Genomic DNA, 24,057 nt, shown 5'->3' on the forward strand with positions numbered 1-24,057 from the left:
TCTCATGAGCTAGAAGACAAATTACAGGGTGTGGGTTTTTCGTAGTAACCATTGTTCTTTAAGTTTACAGAGAGAACAGTTGTGTGTTTTCTGTGTTGTAGACAATGCTTAACGATAAATTTTGGTTTCTGTTGTCTGAAATATTAATGCAACGTTATGGAACAGTGGAAGACTTTTGGAGGGGGGTTAATTGTATGACCACTTGGCTCATACTGGCTTAAAGTAACATCTGTGTGATTATTCCTCTGCATAGCAGCCCTAACATCTTGCATTTAAAATGACAGAGTTGTTTTGTGCTTTATTTTTCTCTTTTTCCTGTTCTGATTTTATGTGATAGAGCACAGCTGGTTTTGTATGCCTGTTCCCTTCCCTTTCTATAAACTACACTTGTTATTTCTTCCTTTGTTTGTTTGTAAGGCTTGTACTATTGCCAAAATCTTTATTTTGCCTACTGGTGCACTCTGGTATTTGGCACAGGATTTGAAAACTTTGCCGGGTACCTCAGAGTTCAATGAAAGCAGGATAATTTGTTTTGGTTTATTTTCTTCAGCTGAGGGGTTAGTTTTGTTGGTTTTGCTTTGTTTTGATTTTTTGTTTGTTGGCTGCTTCTTGTTGCTATTTCTGCGGATCTGATATTGTTCCTGAAGGTAGTGGGACAGGAATAAAGAGGTCCTCCAGAACTTTTGTTGAAGTGTCCTGGTGAGAGAGTAAAGAATATAAAATTGTTTGGATTCTTGATAACTCTTTCTTGCACAGAGCTTTGCAATGGCCTCAGTATAAAGTAAAATGAGATGGGCAAGTTTGTCAGCGCTAGTCTAAAAAGGTTGTGAACAGCAGCAGAGGAACTGAAGTTGTCTGTAGGCATGCAGGCAGGCTGCCCTGGTTAGTGCAGTTGAGGTTTGGAGAGCTTTCAGATTGTCAGGGCTCATAAAAATCTTAACGGCTTCTGAAGCCGATTCATTCAATAAAGCTTCTTGTGTCTCTTCAGCGTGAATGCATGTTTCTAATTTTGAGTTGGCAATGTATGATAACTTCAGGAGATGAGTTGTTTGACTTCTTTTTTTGTGTTTTTATGATAACAGGGCAAACTCTTCTGACTGTAAGCAAAGTTAATTTGTGACTGGTGATACTCAGGCCTTTGAGAAAGGGGTTTGGTAGCAGCATTGCTCCTTTGGGCAGTGTTGCTTGATTGGATGTGAGTCTCAAAGTTAATAAGTGAATGTACTGATGAGGCTGTAACTCAAAAAAGTTACAGTAATATGAGTGCAAGCAAATCTGCTAGTGTCACAAGCAGTAGTGTTAGCATCTCTGCCAAACAGCAGATAAAACCTATAGGTAAAATCTAGGATCAAAGCTTCCTAGGACACCGCTGAAGTTAATTGCAAAGTTTATATAACAATAAATGTAAAAATGTGGCACCTTTTTCACCTGGCTTTAGTCAAGGTAAAGAAAGGTATGGAGGGTTAAAGTAGTAGTTTTTTTTTTTTTTCTTCATTATTTAATGTTAACTCTGCAGGAAAGTGAATAGAAAGTAAAATAACCAGATTACCTTACTAAAAATAGATAGAAAACTACAAACAGGTGGTAAGTACAAAGGTAATGTAAGTCAGTGGTGAGAGAAGTATAGAAACAAGCCAGGGAATCTGTAATTCTGATCTCATCTGTCATACTAATCAGCCCTATCGATGTGCTAAGACTTCTTCCAGTGGTTCATTTGTTAGCTTAAAACCCAACAACAAAAAAAAACACCACAAAGGGGGAACATACTTGTTTATGGGTTTGTTTGGTTTTTTTGGCAGGGGCTGAAGTTAATATTTGTAATGGTCGAAAGGTCAGCAGACCTTTTGAAACCAGTTCAGGAGCTGTTTGGGGTATCTGTGCTGTTGTGCAGTAATGGAAACCTCCAAAGCACTTGCCTGGTCTCACTGACTGCTGTGGCTGGGCTGGAAGCAGAGGGGCAGAGTTGGGAGTGCTGCATTCAGCCTGGGGGGCTCCTGGGAACTCTACAGACTGAGGTTTCCTAAGAGCAGGAGTGGAACATCCTCTGTCATTATACTGTATCTCCTCCTCCTCCTCCTCACAGTTTCTGAATAGCATGGTGGTTTGCCTCTGGAGTATTCTTGTGCTAAATAGCTTGTCATCTTTTTCTGAGACTGTTTTTCAGCTCCTGTTTAGAGTAATTTTTTCCTTGCTTGACTTTTCTTCTTGCCCTATACTGTCTTTCTAGGTGCTTTTTATTACACTGTATTTTGAAGTCTCTTGCTGCATTAATTTCTTAGATTTTCTGATTTTACTTACTTTCTAGTTCTCTGTTGTATTGAATAGGTTTTTCTCAAGAGAGATTGTTTTTCTGCCTGGAATGTTGTATGGCAGGTTGCTTTTTCTCTTAACTCTTTTGTGTTGCTTTTGCCCTTCTTTGCCCTTCTTGATGATGATAGTGCTCCTTGTTTAGGTGTTTACCGTAGTTTTCTCTGTAAATATTGATAATATTGACTACATACCAATATCTCTGCTTTTGTTCACAGCTTCATCTCTATTTGCAGTGTGCGTTTCTGCTTTTACTGCCTTTTTTTGTTTTTAGTATCTGACAGAACTGTTAAGCCCACTGATAGTAGCATGGAGTCGACGCCATCAGCTTTTGTAGTGAACCACTGCATTTATTCTTGTCTTGTAGTTCAGATATATCTTTTGCTTTCATGTGCTGGAGGCTTGATTCAGTTGTAGGGAAGCGGGTAGTAGAGTTCTGCTGCTGATTTCAGTTGGATGTTGTGTCAGGCTTTACTTGTGTAACTTCCCAAAAGCTGTTCCTGTCCAAGGAATGTGATTACTTATTCACACATTGGAGCGGAGTAGCATTTGCACTTGTAGATGTTTGAAAATATTTGGGTCCTCATTCTTGGATTGCTGACTATTTCTGAACTTGGTTCATTGTGCTGTTTGCAGGAAGAGCACTAACTGGGTATGTGTCTTACTTGAATTGAAAAGTCATTTTCCCCAAACAGTAAAGCCCTTCTGTGAATAATTCCATGAGCTTTGGTGAGGTTTATGTCTTAATGTTTCCAGAATTTTAGGCTAAATAATGAAATTTAAAACCATGTCTCATAATTTCTCCTAAACATGTTCTTGGGCAACTCTTAATTTTATTCATATATTGGAAGAGTGGGTTTGATTTTTATGATTGTTCTTGTACTCATAAACTAGCATTCCTGAATAGTTTGTGGAGGGTAGAGTCTCAGCTCAATTGCATGTTTAAGGATAGAAGTCCTTTTGTCTTTGCATTTAATTCCTGATAGAGTAATATATCTTGGTTGAAGCATTTAGGCAGTTTATAGGTAGGTTTTGGTACAATCAGGTGGTTCTTCTAGAAGGTTATTAGGTGAATAATATTAAAATATGATTGTAAAGAAAGACTTGTAGTGAAGCCTTATACTTTTGACTAGCTAGATCTGTAACTTTGAAACCCTACAAGCTTAGCTAGTAAAGGACCGTAAAAGGGGAGAAAATAGCATAATTTAGATCAAAACAAAATGGGCTTAATACGTTACATTTTTTTTCACCTTGATTGATTTCTTTATTTTTTTGATAGCTTGTTGGGCATGGGTTGCATAAAGAAGGACTGGCCTTTTTTATTGGTTCAGGGAGGACTTCAGGAATAGCAAGGAGAGGCGAATCACTGAGCTAACATGGAATCGGGAGTCTAGGAAGTGAGCTGAGATAGGTTAGTACCAATGACACTGGTGGCTGGTGTGGAAGTTCCTTAAAAAAAAAAAAACTAAGTCAGGTATAAATCCCTTTCAGAAGCTTTTATCTTGATAGTAGGTTACCCTGAGCGCAGCCTTCAAAACAGGAAAGGGAAATGGACTTGGTGAGGTGTGAGAATTCTGCATTCTGTCCAGATACTGTAAATATTGAGTGGTAGATCGTCCCTGATTTCTAGAGCTTGTTAGCAAAGAAGTGGCAGAAGGACACTGCTGCTGTAAACAAGAGGTAACTACTTGGAAAAAATACCTTGTTAATGTGCAAAAAATAAAAACAAGTGCTTGTGGAAAAATGTTAACAAACCCTGAAGAACAGGACCTGCTACTTTGAAAGAATTTCTCATCAGCATGTAACCAACTAAAGTTAAACTTCAGGTCTGTTATTACTAGATTATATGGTTGTCCTCTCTCTCTGTTAGTCATCTTGTGTAATAAAACACTTTTGTCACATAAAGAGGTCTGTAAAATTTACTTTTTTGTGACAATTTGCTGTTTGATAGCTTTGTGGTTTTCACCTCAAGCTGACTTTTCCTGACCTTTCACATGGTTCGTAGTGTGGATTTCAAGATTGTCTCATTTCTGGACAAATAATATAGTCAAAATTAGATGATCACTGGAATGTGTTAATCCCTCTGAGCTTTAAGTGGTTTAATCCTATTTATTCTTTGCTTTTGTAATTATTTACTATTACTTTTGGTTTAGCTCTGACTTTTAATCTGTTTATTGAAGTGTAGCCATAATTCCTTCCTTTAGTGAAGCATTTGGTTGTATATTAAGTCCCTGTAAGATTTCAGCGCTGTAACTGGCACCCTTGGCAGAGCCATGATGTGGTTTTGCTGCCTGTTGTTCATATTTCCTTTATATAATCAGGAAAATAATAAGCACTGGCCAATAAGTCATCTTCTAGGGCTTGTTGGAGCCCTTTTGCATTCTTTGTGCTTTTCCATAGAATCACAGAACCACCTGCTTGGGAAAGACCCTAAGATCATCAAATCCAACCTTAGCCTAACTGCTCCCTGTACACAACTGTTAGACTGTGTCTTTAAATTCCTCATTCAATCATCTTTTAAACATCTGTAGGGATGGTGACTACAGTTCTAGGCAGCCTGTTCCAGTGCCCAGTGACCCTTTTGATGAAGAAATTCTTCTTAATATCCAACCTAAATCCACCTGGTGCAACCTGAGACCATTGTCTTCTGTCCTATCTTTTGTTACTTGGAAGAAGAGTTTGCTCCCGACTTGGCTACAACTTTCTTTCAGGTAGTTTTAGAGAGCAGTAAGCGCTCCTTTACTCAGATGTCTTTTCCCAGGCTGAACAACCCTATCTCCCTCAGCTGCTCCTCATAGAGCTTCTGTTCCTGACTCCTCACCTGCCTTGTCCTTCTCTGGGCATGTTCCAACACCTCGGTGTCTTTCCTGTAGTGAGGGGCCCAAAACTGAACACAGTATTTGAGGTGTGGCCTCACCAGTGCCAAGTACAGGGGCACAATCACTTCCCTGTTGCTGCTGGCCATGGTTTTCCTGATATAGACTAGGCTGCTCTTAGCCTGGGCCACCTGAGCACACTGCTGGCTCAAATTCGGTCAGCTGCTGACCAGTACCCCTAGGTCCTTTTCTGCCGAGATAATTTCCAACCACTTTTCCCCAAGCCTTTAGTGTTGCTACTATTCCTACAGGATCCCAGGGCAGTCAGTATTACCTGTGCTGTATTGGTGAGAACTGAGACAATGAGGTGGTCTTGAAGAACTGATTTGCTGGTGATGACATGAAAGCTGTTTCTGACTGTGTTTTGGACGTGACAAAGTGTTTGAGGGATTCACTGAAAAGGAAAAACTGCTTAATACTCTTCAGAAGGTTTTTTGTGCTATGTTCTTAAGCAGACTTCTTGATCTGTTTCCAGTTCACATTATTTCTCTCAGTTGGTGTTCATAAGTTTATTTTCTCAGTACCTCAGCATGAAAGAGAAACATTTTTATTTTTGAAATGTTCCAGTGACACCCAAAGAACCATGTGCCTGGAGAGGACTGTTTTCTTGCCTGGTATAATAAATACGGCACATAACAGAGACTTAGGCTAGAATTCTAACTGATAAACAATGCGTAAAGAAAATGTATTAATAGAAAAAGAAATCTACATTATATACAGCAGTGGTTGATATCAAAATCTTCACTGAGATTCTCATGTTCAAGTCTTTGAGGAATACTCTCAAACTGAAATGCTGCAAGAACACTTAGAAGTAAGAGGTAAAATTAGCAATAAATTACCAATAGAAAGTGAAGTTCACTAATATATCTGAAGGAAGTGAAACTGTTCTATTTGTAAATTTGTCACTGTCTTAATGCTTTATTTACAAGAGTAGGTGGTAGTTTGTGATTCCAGTTTTCAGAAGTGCTTCTTGGGAGATGACCCAGGAACTGTGTAGCTCTTGGCAGGTTCCTAGAAATGAGTAAAGGTTATCTAGATTATAAAATGATGAGATTTTTCATAAATCTTGGTTGAGCTCATAACTGACATTTTTTTATTGCATTAGAACTCACCCATTTTTTTAAGTGTGATCCTATTGTGAATTAGTAACTAGCCAGGAAAAAAATGAAAGTGACCAGACTGACAGAAAATCTGTTTGCTTTTATAATGGGAAATGATTATTCAGCACTGCTCTGTGAAACTGTGCCACTAAGTGTGTTCATAAAGCAATCTGGAGAAGAGGGGTGATAGTCAGGTGACAGTTTCACCCTCAAGCTGTGATACTAAGGAAGTATGCAGTAAGATGGTAGAATTAATTCATTGTAAATAAATGCAAAGCAGTGCTTGCACTGAAAAATTGATGCGAAGTATTTACCCAGTGAAAGGCTCTAAGTAAGCTGTCATTCAGGCTGGAGGTCTTACAGCTTTCTGTAGGATCTGTATTAAAAATGTCAGCTCAACAGCAGCCACACAGGCAGAATGAGCTTAAACATTTTGAACTTTATCTCTGCAAAGGGGGAAAGATGTCTGTGTGAACTCATTGTGCTCCCATCACTTGAATACGTTTTATAGGTCTGCTCTATGTTTAAAAAAAAAGTGGAATTCTGGGAGGTACAGAGTGTTATCAAGCAATTGTGCAATGGCCTCACACAGGAAGAGATTGCCTTGAACAGGAGATGTCTGAGGGAGAGGTACAATTAAAGGCTGCAAGATCATAGACACTCTTAAATCAGTTAATAGATGATGAATACTTAATCTTTCCCTGTGTAAGAATTTCATTTGTTACCCTTCCTTGATCAGAGAGGTTTTAAGCAAAAAAAATATATTTTGGTAGAATTTGTTAAACTATGCAAATTATTACCATGGGTATGAATGGGAAAAAGATTGGATGTTTTTAAAAAACTGAGTAGATCAATCCATAGGTCTGGGGAGAGAGCTTTTGCAGGATAGTTTGTATTTCAGGAAGTCCCTTGAGTTGCAGGAAATCTGGAAACAGGGAAAATGCTGAGGGAGATGTGGTTTATCCATTTCTTTCCCTAGGCACCTGGTGCTTCCTGACACAGGTTACTGGATGAGATCAGCTTCATGCCTTAGCTGGCACAGCCAGCTAAGGCATAAAGCTTGTCCTCTGCAATTTCCCATTTGTGCTCTGTAGTTCATAAATGCAGAGCAACTGATACTTGATCTTGCAGTCCTTTGCTGAGACTCACAAGTTCATTTAAATTGTCTGAGTATGTGCATATTGTGTTCTGTGAACAGTCATACCTAACAGGAAATCAGGAATTACCCAAGGTATGTCACATGAAAAGTCTGTCAGCATTATGAAGGGCTTTGGAGTACCTGATAATAGATAGATCTTAATCTCTTCTGAAATGTGGATTTAAATGTTCTTGCGTTCAAAGTTTCTTCACACCTGCAGTATGTACTGCTTACACTTGAAATGTCTGAAACTTAACAGTCAGGTGAGATTTTCACTGTATTAGCATGTGAAAGAATTTTAAAGTTGATGAAGGCTAAAATTAAATACCTCATGTAAGAATTTCTTGGTAGTAAGAGAATGCCTGCTTGTGGAGGGGAAGAAAAGCCAACCTAATACGTTGGGTATGAATTACTGTACATAGAAATACTAGAAAAATGTTCACAAGAAAGGAGCTCAAGCCCCAAGGAATGAGTATGTGAAGTGATTTGTGTGTGAGACACACTATTTTATATAGGTGGCTGCTAAACATTTTTTATGGGAAGGATCCAAGCTATATATTTTTTCAAAGCTGAATGGTTTAATATTGACACACTCAAAAAGAAAAAGAGCTGAGTATGGCAATGCAGCATGAGGACAGGAATTCTGAATGTTGGAAAACAAATTATAGCTTTATCTTTTGCCCTTTATGTTGTCCTCCATCTGAGCAGCTCTGAATTGTTCTGTCTTTATAAGGCAGGAAGTGTATGTGAGATACAACTGCTCTTAGGAAGTAGTTCAGATTGGACTGTGTCAGTAACTGCCTCTTAGTATGTTACAGTTAGAAGAAAACAGGAGGTAGCCTCATAATTTAACTATCATATAATTATGAATCTCTGTTTTTTTCAAATTCCTTGCTTTCCAAAATGCTGGTTTCTGCTTGGTTTCCCATGGTTGTGGTGTGGGAAGAAAAAATAATCTTTACGGTGTGTCTTGCTGATTGTTCATTTATGCAAGGAAATTTGTAAATAGAGGCTATTTGCTTTGTTCAGTGGCTGGATGATGTTTGGATGAAATCAAATCTTCAGTGTTTGTTTTTGTTTTATCTGCTTTCTCAGTAAGGTAGGAGGTCCTATCTAAACACTGGTGAAGGATGCAAAATAAATGTTCATGGAAAGCCACCCTTGGAGTATATGTTCTCTGATGTTTTCCCATTGATTAAAGCTATTCAGGCAGTCTGTCCCTTTACATTCTATTGTCTGGGGCCAAACTTAACATGCTGAAGCTCTCTATAGGCATCCCTTCAGAATGCTTGATCCTATGTTGAGGAAAAACAACACAATTGTATGAGTCACGGCTTGAAGGTAACCAGTGTTCAGCAGTTTGAAGAGTGGGAGGAAAAGGACTTCTGATATCAAAGCAAATTGCCGCCAAACTTCATTTTACAGACTGCTGGTGTTTCAAAAAGTTTCCGGATAATTGTTTATTTAAAATACGAGAGTTGATCTTGGTTTTAACTTGTAATAGCTACTGTCTGTCTTCTCAGGAGCATTGAAGTTTTAGGTTAGTTGAACTAGGGCGAAGAATCATAGCCTGAATGTGGTTAATTGCTGGGGGGAACAATTCACCTCTTTTTCCTGCTTCATCTTTGATCTCCCTAAGCTTTTGTTCTTGCTGCCGCCTTTGTGTCTGAACAAGCCAAACTGATGCATCTGAAAACTACCCTTTTTGGGAGTAAAGCAGCAAGCCAGTTTTCAGATGTTCAGGTTGCCTCGTGTATTGTGCTTTTCCAGGAATGCTGTATCAGTGCAATGGAAGGACTGGAACCACCTCAGCATGAGCCCACAGCTGGGTGATCTTACTGAGTATAAAATTGCTGCCTATAGACTGCAGAGGAGTATTCCTGCAGTAGTGCTTTTATTTTTTTAATTCCTCCCAATTTTCCAAGAGGAGCGTGGCTTGTCAGTCTAGAACCATGTGGCTTGTCTGTATAGTAGGTAAGTCTAGGCTTAAAAAAACATTGACTTTAGGCACCTTGCACAGTGGCATTTCTGCGTGTTATGTTTACCTGCCAGCTAGCTCGAAGTACAGCATTTCCTGTTTCTGATGTTGTAGGGAGGCAAATGTGAGGTACAATGAGTTCCTCTGGTTTTCAGATATAGCTTCGATCGTGAACTACCACTGAAGCAGCCTGCACTTTAGTAATTCTTCTGCTTAAAAAATTATAGAGTAAGAATTTTTTAAAAGAGAAAGGGTTAAAGCATGGGACCCTTGTGAAACCTTCAGGTACAGTACAAGGTTTACAGATCTTTTTCTTCTCCTAGAGGATGCCAGCCCCGATCAGGCTACGGGAGTTGATCCGGACCATCCGGACAGCAAGAACCCAGGCAGAAGAACGTGAGATGATCCAAAAGGAGTGTGCTGCTATCCGGTCATCCTTCCGAGAGGAAGATAACACATACCGATGCAGGAACGTGGCAAAGTTGCTGTACATGCACATGCTGGGATACCCTGCGCATTTTGGACAGGTGGGTCACAGCTGAGTGCTTGCTGTGCACATGCCAGTTTGCCTTTTGTGTTTTGGGAACATCAACTTGTTTGGAGCATTCCCAGGTGCAGTTTTGCTGGGTTGTTTTAGGATCTGTCTTCATGTATGCTCTGAACATGCATTTCTTAGCAGTTCTTACTAACAAAATCAAAACTGTTTGGAGGCATATTTTATTATAAAACTTAGTCTGGTTTTGCAAGATTCTGCTCCTCAGCACCCTTGTTTCTACAGAGCAGAAGTTCTTAAACCATACGTACAGTTATTTCTAGATGAGCTTAAATCATCTCTGTGGAATTCTATTTCGTGGAAATACCAAGTGCTTCAAAGGAGGTTCTTTACTCTTTTCTTTCTAAAGCAAGCTGTTCTAGGTGGATCAGAGATGGTCTTTTCCCAGTAGTAAGGAATTGATGTTCTTTATTCTCCTCTTAGTGATGTGACTTGGAGATTGCTGGTATAAGTTTTTCACCTTGGCTATTTTTGACACAGCTAGATTGTGGGAAAGGGAGGCAGGAAGATGGGAGTTCTTGGTATGTAAGGTGCTCCTTAAGCTGCTTAGTCTTTGGGGCATGGTCTGTTTTGCTTAGAAGTAAGTGTCTTGGTAATAGTAATCTAGACTAGGCCTTCTGTAAAGCTAAATGAATTAATAGTCAGTCAAGTTGTTGTATCCCTGCCTTGGGAGTCTATCCATTTGTCATTAGATTACCAGTCCTGAGATGAGTTGCTGAAACAGTCAACTCAAACCACTGAAATCAAATTCCAAATAGTCATAATGTTAGGGAGCAATTCTGGGCTATGCTATTGCATATAAAGTTACCAGCTGCACTTTGAGGAAGGCATAGGGCTCAAGGCTGAGAAGGGATTTTAATAAGTAGGCTGCAGACATTTGTGTGTCCTCATTGTTTACAACTGGAAGAAATCTTTCAGAAAAAGTGCAAATATTGTGTAGTGGGAGTAGTGCTTGTGTGAGTGGGGGACCTGCTGAAGACATGTGCTATTCCAGCTGTGGAATCTTGTAGACAGACAGTCCAGCCTTGTAGACAGGAAATACATTTCTGAGACTGACAGGATAAATATGCTGGAAATATGTTTTGGTGAAAACAGTAGAGAGCCAGAGGCTGTGGTAGATGGTCCCGGTTAAACTTGTAAGCAGACATCTGACTTCAGCTAGCAGTGTGAATGGAGTAGTGAATAATAAGAGAATTTAGAGAGGGTCTTGAAAGTAATGAATGGTTGATGTCCTTCTTTCCAAGTCAGGAATCCTCAGCTTTGACTCAGCATTTCTTGTACAGAAGTATGAGCATAATAATCATGGTAGCTAATGTATGTGAGATACACTGGATGGCAGACTGGCTCTTCAGCATGTGCAAAGGCCATTTGTGCAAGTTTAGAAGTTGTCTGGCAGCCTGGGAAAATGATTAAATAACTTCATTATTGTTGTTGCTTCTACTTTCAAAGAAAAACCCTCTTGTTAAGAGTGGCTATGTCAGTAAAACCTTGGCTAAGTTGTAGTTTGGCTATATGCCTGTATTGTAACTTGGCTTTCCTAATGTATCTGTTACCATACTGGTGTAGCAGATTTAATTGTTCCTTTGAGTGAAATGGATATAATGGTATCAAGATTTCTTACACTAATTAGACCTAGTAAGAGCTTCAACTGATCATGTTTCTCTGTGTTGCTGTGCATAAAGCTAGTTGGCATCTATTTGTATACAAGTGAAACAAGAACTCAGCCTTTCACAGGGTAAATGTCAATAACTTTGAAATTCAGAGGTGCTAGGAATCTTCTGCTATCTGCTGCAGTCATTACTTTCCTTCTGTTTTCTTGTAGTAGTTTGTCTTCTGCCATTGGCTCTTACACTCTAGCTTAGATGTCATCTGTTCTACATTGCATTTTTGCAGAGTTGTGTAAGAAAGTGTCTTGTAAGCCTGGGGAAGAAAATTGGTTCAGAGGTGCATTATTCTCTTGCAGAAAGCACTGGAAAGATAAGAGGTCTGTATCTGGTGTTCTGTACCTTATCCCTGGTTGATCTTGCCCATTTATGCAGGTTATCCTTGTGGATGACTGATCTCCTTGTTCAGAGTTGTTTCTTTATTCTAGTGTTCCACCCCTTTAAACATAGCAGACTGAACTTGCTTTCTTTCAGAATTTTTCTTAAGTTTGCCACCCTGCCCTAGCTGGTGTTCACATGTGATACTTTTTTAGTTGTCACATAGTGGAGTTGTATGTTCTGATGCTATGCAGCTGTGAGCACTTGGTAGTGTTCTAGATCACAGCATGCATCTTCGTTGTCACTTCAGCTTTAGTTTTCTTATCAGTAACCTGTGCAATTTTACCCTCCTGATGTGTGTGCTTCTTGCGTCTCATCTATGTCTGTTGCTCTGTTCAAGCTTCCTTGTAGCTAGGGATGATGAAAGACTTTTCATGACACCCAGTATTTTTGCCTCTGCATGCTCCCCACTTCCTTCAAAATTAATCTGTTGCAAGCTTTGACCCCTCCTTAAACTGACTGTGTTTGCTTACCTGCTGCCCCAGCTGCCCTGTCAAGCAGGCTTACAGGGTGTGTTTGAGAGGGATAGGTCTGTTACCTGTTTTGAGAAGACATTTCTGAAGTAGGTATTGATAATGATTGATAAGTGTCTGTTTGACAGAAGTATTTTAATGCATAGTACTAATGTCAGAATATCTGTAGATAATGTTTTTTTGTGTGTTTTGTTGATTTTTCTTCAGTAAGAAAGTGGTAGTTCTAAAAAAAGGTTAATAATTAAGCTCTTAATCAGCAGAGTGCAAGCAGTGCCTATGCAGGTTGTCTTAGGGATCTCCTTTATGCCATTGAGCACAGTTGACATTTCTGTGTGATGAAGGAAGCTTGTAGTGGCAACAGTGCATATGATCTTAATCTAACTTCAGGTGTTTAGACAGTTAAATTGTGCTGCTCTGCAATCTCTGGCTGTATCTAAGGTTTACCTGGCTAGAAAGTTAGTTACAGACCATAATAAAAACTGATTTTGACAAATTAACTTACAGAGTTCTGATCCTTCTCTGGTAGGTAGGTGGACCCATTTAAGCCTGATTCAGAAGTTTTCAGTATATATAAAATACTAAATGTATCTAGATTTCCATATCTTTACTGTTTTGTTTTTAAGGATGAATCTCTTGTCTGTAAATACATTATACTTTACTTTTGTGATCTGACATAAACCCACATACCTAGTGTATCTGACGTTATGGAAGGCCAACAGTGTCTGGCTACTTGAAGGTGCCAGAGCTGCTAATGACTCTCCTGCTGGCTTGCTGGGTACTTTGGACAGATCTTTAACCTTTCTCTGTTTTCCATTATCACCAAAATAGGAGTAAAATACACTTTTAAAAATGCATTTACATAAGTAAACATGAAAATTCAAATTTTCTCCTCTAGTTAAGAAGTTGTTTAAGCTAATTCTGTCTTTTTGTTGTTGTTTCTTCTTTTTTCCTTTTTTTTCCAGTTGGAGTGCCTCAAGCTCATTGCCTCTCAGAAATTCACAGACAAGCGCATTGGGTATTTAGGTGCCATGTTGCTGCTGGATGAGAGACAGGATGTCCACCTTCTTATGACCAATTGCATCAAGAAGTAAGGGTACCACCTCTCTCTCCATCCACACATGCTTTGAGGTTTCAGGATCTGAAAGTACACTCCTAATAGTGGTATTTTGAGCGCTTAAGTTTTTTTCCCTTGTGTTAAAAAAAGTGGTATCTTCAGTTTGTGTGCTGTTGATCATGCAAGACTGTTCTAGTATTGTGCTCTGCTGGATGATCCTGTTTAGCCTCCGTAAAGGGAAGAGAAAATAAAATTGCATTGGTCCTAAGAGATGTATGTGAGAAACAGCCCTTCATGTAACTGCTGTTAAAGAATGACAGTACATGTTTCTGGAGGTCACGTTAAGATAAATAAAATCATGGAGATGAAATGACCAGAGTAAGTTACTGAGCTGGTGCAGACCTGTAATTGTTGCAAAGAACTTGCTTTTGTTTGTGTAAGTTAGTTACCCTCCAGCTTGCAGTGGGAAAGAGCCAGACCAGCAGTAATGCAACATCAGTAAAGGTCCATGCACCTTTTAAATGTGATTGAATCAGGATGTTTTTGTAACACTGTTAAAATGTATTAGGCTGGACTGGCCAGATATGTCACAAAGTTATATCTGTTGCTGCAGCAGTGTTGTCCTATTTGTTTATTTAACTTCTGCTGGTGAGCTCTGAAGAGTTGTCAGACTTCAAGGATCGAGGCTCTATATCCTGCTTTCTTTTTAAGTTGGCCTACAAGTGCCAGTGAATGATTTTCCTTGGAAGCAAGGCAGCAACTTGGGATATGCTGTTTGGCGTTTTGCTAAAATCAGACAGAAGGGGATGGGAAATAATACCTCTTTTTCACTTTTTCTCTCAGGAATATGCTGTTAAACTGGAGATGGTTTACAGTATAGCTTAGTAGATGGTGATTGGTGCATTTCTAACACCACTCCATTTCAACATGGATGTGGACATCTGGGTTCTAGTTGATTTATGCAGGGGCCTCCTTAGTTGTGTATGGTGTGTCTGTTTTTGTGATTTATTTTAGAATATAAGTATTCCTCTTCAGTTAGACTTTGGCCTCAAAGTGCTTGGAAAGAAACTTGACAAAACTGCAAGCACGAGGATCTGCTGGATGCAAGCCTTGGACTTTGTGTCCAGGAGAAAGAGACATTTGGATTTTTTTATTGACATGCCATGTTTGTGAGGTTCTTCCATTAGAACCACCATGCTAGACTGACACCTCTTTTGATTGTTTATGCTAAAATGAGGCTTTTGTGGTAGAGGTGTAATGAGTTTGAACTGAGAACTGGTCAGACTGAAGCTGAGCAAAACTGTTGGGCAGCTTCTCACCACCTCAGTGGGTTGTTTGTTGCTTTGTTCTTTGGCATCTGTATCTGGCACTTTGTCTTGTTTTTATCTGGACATTGAAGTGCTTGATTTATGCCATTGTCAATCTGACCTAGGTTGTTGATACAAAAAATAAAACCCCACCCTTGTGGAGCACATACTTTCTATATATGCAGCTTCAAATAGCTGCTAAAATTTGTTAATAAGAAAAAAAAAAAACAAACCACAACTCACGTAGTGGCATGTGCTGTCTGTTCCTTCATGTGCATGTTGCCATAGCTGCTTGGTGCTACGGCCAGAATGCTGCTTTGGTTTTTCTGCACGCTGTGCACATTTACATACCTCTCGTTTCCCCAACCTTCCCACTGTGCAGTCCTCAGCTCCCACCTCCCAAACCAGGAAGCATATTGTCTGCTTTCAACACTGAATCCTATGGCAACACGAGGACCAAATAGTCTGATGGAAAAGTAGTGTAGAAATAAATTTTAGAGGCTGTTGGTATTGCCATGTGGAAGCTGTATTGTCTTGTACTTAAGTAGAATCTAATCTTAGGTGGTTTAACTTCTTACTGACTGCTTTTCACAACTTTCTTAGGCATATGAATAGTTAGGATTGTTAAGCAAAATTCCTGTGTGGATTATTTTCAAGGTATGCAAGTGATGGGATTTGTGTTTTAACTCAGGATAGAGGAGATTTTTACATGGATTTTCAGGTGGTGATTGGTTTGTAAATGCAGAAGCAAAATTCTGTCCTAGAACATGTTTAAACTGGGACAACCCCCAATGTCATTCCAGGAATGTACTTCTTGTTAGGTACTTTTCTGCATATGAGTTCCAAAATACAACATTTTACTTCACTTTTAGAAGTTCTAATGGGGGTTCTATGGTGTATTCCCTCTTCTCAGCTCAATCCATGCATACTAACCTGTTAGTTTTAACCAAATATTTTATAACTGAGAATTCTAATCTGAAATTGTAGCAAACCCTGTGGTACATGCACTCAAAGCTACTATTTCTCCTAAGTCAGAGTTGAGAACCTGGAGGGTTCTTCTGGGCCCCGTGTGTAGCTGGTTAGATGGCCGTAGTTCCAGATGCCTTTTTTCTGTTGTATGTCCAGGTTCTCTGTGTGCATGCTGATTGGCTTTTTTTTGTTCTTTACAGTGACCTTAATCACAGCACGCAATATGTGCAGGGGCTGGCACTCTGCACTCTTGGCTGCATGGGCTCCTCAGAAATGTGCAGAGATCTTGCAGGAGAGGTGGAAAAGCTCCTCAAAACTTCAAACTCCTATCTTAGGAAGAAGGTACTTCAGGGAACTTTTGAATACCTTGCTATGGATTAAAACTCAAGATTGATTGGATACCTGCTAATATCTGCAGTTGTAGATGGCTTGGATCACACTGGCTGAGTATTTTCCCAGTGTGAGAGACAGAAGTCAAAACTCCCTGTCCTACCTATAGCGGTAATATGTGTAAGCCTCTAAAAGACAGGCCTCCAACAGGTGAGGCAGTTGTTTCTATTTTCATGCTCTCTACTTTAAGGTTACCAATGGTGATGTGAACACTTGCCCATTCACAGACATTAACCCCAACATTCTGATCATCAGTTTTACTTCTACATCGTCTCAGGCGAGTCCATGGAACTATGATAACATTGACAGTGTAGGCTGATACCTGTACAGTTGAACCTATTTAATGTCTTCTGTTGATGACTGCAGTATGTGACATAGAAAGTTTAAGTGCTTGAAATGGTTCTCACTTCCATAGCAAATGTGTTACGGCACCTGCAAAGTGTAATCACTCCTATTCTTTTAAATTGATTTCATTCCTAAGTCTTTAGGAGGGTGGAGCATGAGTGAAATTTAGCAATAGATGCTCTACATGATCTAGTGTCTGATCTAAAGAGAGATTGGAGAGAAAGCACTGCTAAGAGGTACTGCTGTGTTCTGCTGATTCTCAAGCAGCTACAAGGAGTAGTGTCTCCTGTTGCTTCTGTAGCTTGGAATTAGTAGGCAGTTTTTTTGCAGTATGCTTTTGTTTTTTTAGGACCCTGCAGGAAAAAGTTATTTTGTGGGGGAGCAGATAATATTCAAGGGAAAGAAAATGAGCTGTAATGCAACATAAATGTAATTCTTTGCTTCAAGTGCATTATTTCCTCCCTAGCAACAGGAAGACAGAGTGAAGTAGCCCTGTTAAAGGCAGAGCTGCTTTGCAGTTAATATAGCTTCTCAAGTGAGTAAGGTAAAAATGAACTATTGTTAGTGGGAGCATTACTTTGTAGCTCAGTACATTTCTCTTTCCCCCCTCACCTGTGGTAGTTTTATTGAACTTTTCTCTGTGATGCTATTTAGTGGCACTTGTGATAGAGAGAAGAATGTATTGTAAACATTCCAGGCCTTTCTATATCATGAAATTTATGATAGTTTTCACTGTTCTAGAGGTTCTCAAGATGTATTGTCACTACAGTGTGTGCTAACAGAGCTCTTCTTTCTGTGCAGGCAGCATTATGTGCTGTTCATGTCATTAGAAAGGTGCCTGAACTCATGGAGATGTTCCTGCCAGCCACCAAAAACCTGCTGAATGAGAAGAACCATGGTAATGTCCAAGACCCTACTTAGCAAGACTATGCCACTCTTTATGGAATGGTGTGCTTGCCACTTGAAATCTTTGTTTGGAAGAGACTTTTTGAGGTGCATTTGTTGTATCCAGGTGGAGGTCAGTCCCTTCTCCCAGGCAACCAGCAACAGAACAAGGGGAAACAGTTTCAAGTTGTGCCCAAGGAGGTATAGGCTGGATATTGGCATGCCCAAGGATCCTGACACCTGCAATACAATTAACAGATTCTGATCTTCTAGAGTCTTGCATTTGTGTACAGTCATCGAGTCAGTCTGTGCCTGTTATCGACTTTCTATTCAGTATGCAAGTTTCTAGCTGTAGCATTAAGACATGAGCACACTGCCGTCTGCTTTCCCTTGGACAGCTGCAGGCACAAATATATTTTGTGACATATATTGGAGTCAAGAACAATTTTTGGAATATTTTTTCTGTTGTTTCCTTAGGATCTTAGTCACATGTCTGGAGGCATTGAAATTACATTACATGTAGATTCTCTTCTCTTTATTTTGCTCCCTTTAGGTGTTCTTCACACATCAGTTGTCCTCCTCACAGAGATGTGTGAAAGAAGCCCAGACATGCTTGCACACTTTAGAAAGGTAAGTGTGAACTGATAATATTGCAGAGTTAATATTTGTGGTTTTGTGGTGAGCTGAGGTTTCTTGGGTTTTGACTTACTGTTTTTTTACCAATGCATTCTCTTAATCTCCCTAGTAAAAGCAGTGTGCGAGTTTTTTATTGAAATCCTTGCAACTATTGGTGAAGAATTCAATGATATTGTCTGCTGCTTATCCATTAAAAAACAAACAAAACCTCAAAAACAGTTTTAGTTAGGAATTTTGTGTTTATCTGGCCCTAGTCTCCTTCAGTAGGTAGGTCAGTTACAACATCAGACTTAGGATGAGTTTCATACTGCAATCTTAAGGTTATATCTGAAGTGTCTTTTTTGATATCCCATTAGGGGATTTTTTGTAGCTATTTGTGTAGTGACTTCAGAATCACAAATGTATTAAACAGAGGCAAAGATGAAAAAAATGAAGCTTACACAAACCCCAAAATAACTTAACTACAGCTACACAATTTTATAAGCACAGGTCAAAAATAATAATGGAAGTTGTAGTTCTGTAGATGCCTCATGTCTGGTGCACCCTATATTATATCATTTTCCATTTTGAGAGTCTGAGAATCAACATCACTCTTTCTCCTCTGGTTAGGAATGTTTCCTTCTCCCCCAACCCCGGCACAAAGTTCCTGATGATGTTTGCTATGATTTGCTGCACAGTAATACTGCTAGATGAAAAACTACCAGTAGAAGGGCATCTGAAAAACCACTCTGATGGTCATTCAGGCTTCTTGGGCAAAGAAGGATAAATAAAGCTGGTAGAACAGAACTGGATGCTTGTCCTCTGAAAAGTTTTAAAGGTGCTTATTTATTTGCATGCCCAGTTCACTGTTCTGCCTTGGCTTGTCTTTATTATTAGGGATTTCAACTAGTACATCCTTTAATCCATCTGTGCATTTTGGCCTGCATCTTCCCTTGCTCTGATTGTATGTATCAAAGCAGGAATGGAAGTGAGATTAGGGTCATCTTGGAGGTAGCCATCTCTGCTACTAATTGCTCAGTTAAGATGGTAGTTATGGGAAAAGAAGAGCTGAACTTGCAAAATTTAGGTGCTAGGTACGTTCTTTTCTAGCTATCTTGTAGTTGTTTATTCTGTGAATGGTATAACATGGATCCCTAATGCCTGCTTCGTCTGTTTTGTCCTTTTTGTCTGTTTGGAATCCTGCTGTGTGTTAGAATGAAAAGGTAAGAGTTAATTCTTCTAGACGGTGCATGCTTGCGTTCAATCTATAGATGTCTCTTGTGAGGCAGTGCCTCTTAATTCCACATTTGTGATTAATGCCACATGCTTAGATCATTTGCACTCGTCTAATGCTTTTTGTCTGTTGGTCTTGTCTTGTCACTAAATCTCAATACCCCTGGCAGCCCTGAATCTCAGTTGTGGCCTTCTCCAAACACAAGCCTGCTTTCCTCAAGCTCTCTCTCATTTGAGGAATACTTGAGGAAATTTTTTGTGTCTAGGCAAACTGTAGCCCTGGCCTTCATGTTTTGCCTGAATCATGGGACAACTTTAGGAGATACTGACAGGGAGCAGGAGGAACTGTTACTGAGTTACCTGTAAGTGGCTTATTGTGCTGCAAAGAGCTACTGATTACAGCTGCATTGGTCGGATTTTTCATGCATCTCATTTGATTACGGAAGACTGGGGAGGGGGTGGGCCTCAACCGATCTCCATGGCTGTAATGTTTCCCTTTGTTTGTTTGTCTGTCTTCAGTGTTGATATCTCTTGCATGTTAGAAGGGCAAAGAAAATGTTAATTAGGGTTCCAGGAATGCTCCAGCAGGTCACTCCACTGTGGTTTTCTCTTTAAGGCAGATAACAGGAAATTAATGATGCCTTTTGTTTGAGTATTTCATGAAATGCACATTTCATAAATGAAGGAATTTTATTGCCAAAGAGTGAAGGTAGGAATAAAAAGACATAGGGAGACTTAACTGATTTTCTTCCAGTACTATATCACAAATATCTAGGACTTTACTCCAGAAGGCATTGCCTATTTATTATGTCCACATGCAGGTGTTGTGCTCTAAGTCGTCTTGTACATTTTACACCTGCTGCTGCTCTCTATTCTAAATCTGAAACACTGGCTTGGTTTTTTGTCAGCAGTGGCAACATTACTGTAAGCAGTCTGTGATCTGGCAGAAGTTTAGTGTGAATTCCTGACTCACAGAAAGCATCCTTGAGTGCTGGAGTAGCCCATCTGAAGGACAGGAAAATGTGTTAAGACTTTAGGTTGAATTAGTTGGGAAGGGTTTTGTAGAGTATTCAGGCACAGAGCAATTGTCATACATGGACCTGAGAGAAAGAATGATACTGTCCTGGTGCTAGCCATGCTCCAGGAATGAGAAATCCAGAGTGTAGGCATCATAACACTTCTGCCTAGTTTGTCAACTCATTTCAGCCTGTGTTATTAATACTAGCATTGAGAGGGACAGAAGAAAATTCTGTGGACGGGGTAAAACTTGTAGAGATCTACATCTCTCTGTCATCCAGGAGTGTTTTTTCTCTTACAGTTATATGAAAATTAGTCCAATTTCTGTCTTTCAATCTTAAGATTTTATCTTTTTTTAAATAGGGTATATTGGAAATGAGCTTCCATTCTATCTCCAAAACTGTTTTGTTGCTCATAGTTGTAATGAAGCTTTTTAGAGAGAAAGAGGGAGTCTTGTCTGCTGCAATGATTGGCTTATTGCCACATGCTGCACTCATTAGTTGCTTACCATGTGTGAGATAGTATAGAGAAATTCCATTATGGTTCCTCAGAGCTACCCTGACAAATTAGGTGCATGGCTGGAGATGCCTGTGATGGAGGTGACCCAAACTTCTGCAAATAGGTAGCTTTTCTTCCAAGGTGTGTACAGATCTTGAAAGATAACTTATGGGTAGATGTCTACTAGGATAATAGCGCCTTAAGTGCCTCTGAAAGTTTTCTTACCCTGCAGAGCTGGGAAGTAACTTTTAAACTATGAACAGTGTAAGTTGGTAGAATTTTTGTGTTCCCAAGTCTGACGTAGTTGCAATGCTTCCATCAGTTTCTCTGCTATTGTGCAGAACCTTTCTAACAACAGTGAAACAAACAATTTGGCCACTTTAGTGTTGCTGTTCTTGCTGAGACTTCTGGGATAAAGAGAAGAAGAATAGACGATGGAGCTACTCACAAGGAAGAAGCAGTCCAGCAACAGAGCCCTGGGAGGAAGGCTGGAGGGAAATCCATTCTCTGCTCTTACTTGGAAACTCATGGAGGGGAAGCAAATCACAAAGATGTTTTTTCTAGAAGCTAAGTTGTGAAGTGCGGAAGGAACTTGAAGAAATTCTTAATAGTTTACTTTGAAAGATCAAATCTCTTGGCTATACCTGATGCTTCGGTGGAAGGGTGCACTAAAAATGTGTGTGATGTGAAGTCCAGGACTTACACCAGTTTAATAGTCTACATTTAGTATTTTAAAGGTATCATATGGTGCTTAGGGCCAAGCTTAACTGTTTCTAGTTGTGTCCTAGCTAATTGTAGTTATAACATCAGCTCTAGGTGTGCGAGTTGAACTTTGGGGAAGAATCCATGGACTCTCAAACTACCTGAAAGGAGGTGGTAGCAATTGGTCTCTTCTTCCAGGCACCCATGACAGAACAACAGGACATAGTCTCAAACTGCACCAGGGGCAGGTTTAGGCTGGATGTTATTAGGAAGTTCTTCACAGAAAGAGTGATTGGCCATTGGAACAAGCTGCTCAGGAAGGTGGTGGAGTCACCATCCCTGGAGGTGTTTAAGAGGAGTCTGGATGAAGTGCATAGTGCCGTAGTTTAGTTAATTAGAAGGGTTAGGTGAGAGGTTGGACTCAGTGATCTCAGATCTTTTCCAACGTGGTTAATTCTGTGACACTGTGACTGACTTGCTTTCAAATACAAGATTTGTTCTTGGACCACTATTTCAAAGTGTGGCAAAAACCATCCTAACAGGAAACCTCTCTTCTTTGCAGCTTGTTCCCCAATTAGTACGTATTCTGAAGAACCTTATTATGTCTGGATATTCACCAGAGCATGACGTGTCTGGGATCAGTGACCCCTTTCTGCAGGTAAGAACTGATGCAAGCAGTGATTGATAGCTTTAATTCTAGTACAGTGTTTTGAGACAGATGTGATGAAGTGGTTACCTCAGGCAGCTGTGCTGATTTTAAGATTTTTGTGTCCCTGTTAGAGCTGAATGTGCAAATGCTCTTCATCAAACTTAGTGAAAGACACCTGCCTTAGTCTGAACGGTATTTGTGGGGCCTTATGTGAAATTGTGACAGAAAGGAAAAGCAGCAACATGGGTCAGTCTTGCAAGGCTGTGGGTAGTGGTGGAAGCTCCTAACAGCTCTGACTAATGGGCAGAAAATGAGCATAGCATAAACCTGTTCTTGTTGGTAAAGGCCTTATTAAGGATAAGGGTTTTACTTAGGAATGGAAATCATCAGCTTGCTTTGATGCTTTGCTCTTCAGGTAGCATACTGAACATTTCATGGCCCTTGCGTAAGCCACTGCCATACAGTGAGCTTTTCTTGCTTTTCTTTTGTCAAATAGGTACGGATCCTGCGGCTACTAAGAATTTTAGGGCGAAATGATGATGATTCTAGTGAAGCAATGAATGATATACTTGCACAGGTGAGATCTGCAAGGCTGATGATCAGCTTAAACTTTCTCTTTTGGTTTCTTAATACTTGGCTTTCAGCAGGACTTTTGAAGATACAGCTCTTTTCACTGCTGGGTTAACTTCTGCTGCAGGAGACACATACTCATAGGTGTGATAGCTTGTTTGCTAGGTACTGGTTGGTTTCACTGCCTGTTCAGTGGAACAGCACAAAGGGGATCAGTTCTGGATGCCTTTGAGTAACTTACTTTGTTTTCTCCAGGTTGCCACTAATACAGAAACAAGTAAAAATGTGGGAAATGCCATTCTCTATGAAACTGTGCTGACTATTATGGACATAAAATCTGAGAGTGGATTGAGAGTAAGTTACCTTTGCTACGGCCTTTTCTTTCTAGGCTTGTGTTAGAGTAATTTTTGTATAAGGTATGAGGCTAAGTTGGTGCACACAAAGATAGCTCTGCACTTGGCTCTAGATAAGGCTAAACTCTTCAGAAAGTGGTGTGCTTTGCTTGGTTTTTTTTTGTTTGCTCGTTTAGGGTTTTTTGTTGTGGTTTTTTTTTTTGTTTGCTTGTATTTAAATAGCAAAATAATAAAGAAAAACTTCCTGCATCTTAGCTTTTCCTCTGATTAGGCAGCTTCTAGAGTTCTTGCTGTTATGCTTTTGCCCAAGAGCTGCGGTAGTAGCTTTGACATGTTGCCTTTAAAATTAACTTGAGACAGTGAAGATGGCCAGCAGCCTTTGTTGATAACTGACCTTCCCTAACTCTCTCTGCAGGTGTTAGCCATTAACATCCTGGGCCGTTTTTTATTAAACAATGACAAAAACATCAGGTAAGTTGTATGACCTTTGCTTGGCTGCACTCAGTTTTGGTATGAGGGGCAATTACACAAAGATGATGCCGATGCATAAATTTACAGCAGACCATACTTGGAAGTAGTTCTGCAGGGTTAGTATGAGTATTCATTTCTTTCTTGATACATTCTTTTTCTCTGTGCAAATCTTTACTGTGGCCCTGCCCATCTTAGTTATGACTTTGGATGTATGATCTAATTCTTAACATGGGATGCCTTAATCTAGTTAAATTATTTTTTTAATATCTTGTGAACCTCCTGTCTTGTCCTGGCTGGTATGTGTTGTATTCCAATCAAAGCTGTCACTGGAGATCTGACAAAATAGGCCGAGTCTGTGTTTTTTTTCTGATAGTGTGCTGTTGTCAACCAGGAGATTCAGTCATGCTTTGGTCACTCTATATTTGAACATGGAAATGCTGCAACTGCTAGAATTAAATCCCATCTCTAAGTGTTTTGATTACAAATTCTGTTGTAGACTCTAGCCTTGGAACTGCAGTTCACAGTAGTTGGA

General features: G+C 39.7%; 1 protein-coding gene across 1 annotated transcript in view; it reads left to right on the forward strand.

The window, feature by feature from the left end:
- AP1G1 (adaptor related protein complex 1 subunit gamma 1) overlaps nucleotides 1-24,057 on the forward strand; it is a 44,265-nt gene that overhangs the window by 1,261 nt on the left and 18,947 nt on the right. The window contains exons 2-10 of the mRNA XM_064160224.1: nucleotides 9,723-9,926; nucleotides 13,430-13,554; nucleotides 15,998-16,139; nucleotides 17,334-17,430; nucleotides 17,971-18,047; nucleotides 22,045-22,140; nucleotides 22,628-22,708; nucleotides 22,957-23,055; nucleotides 23,470-23,525. Coding sequence (XP_064016294.1) covers nucleotides 9,726-9,926; nucleotides 13,430-13,554; nucleotides 15,998-16,139; nucleotides 17,334-17,430; nucleotides 17,971-18,047; nucleotides 22,045-22,140; nucleotides 22,628-22,708; nucleotides 22,957-23,055; nucleotides 23,470-23,525 — 974 coding nt within the window. The 5' untranslated portion in view covers nucleotides 9,723-9,725. The remainder of the gene's footprint in view (nucleotides 1-9,722; nucleotides 9,927-13,429; nucleotides 13,555-15,997; nucleotides 16,140-17,333; nucleotides 17,431-17,970; nucleotides 18,048-22,044; nucleotides 22,141-22,627; nucleotides 22,709-22,956; nucleotides 23,056-23,469; nucleotides 23,526-24,057) is intronic.

This window comes from Pogoniulus pusillus, chromosome 20 (assembly GCF_015220805.1).
Source record: "Pogoniulus pusillus isolate bPogPus1 chromosome 20, bPogPus1.pri, whole genome shotgun sequence".
Lineage (NCBI taxonomy): Eukaryota > Metazoa > Chordata > Aves > Piciformes > Lybiidae > Pogoniulus > Pogoniulus pusillus.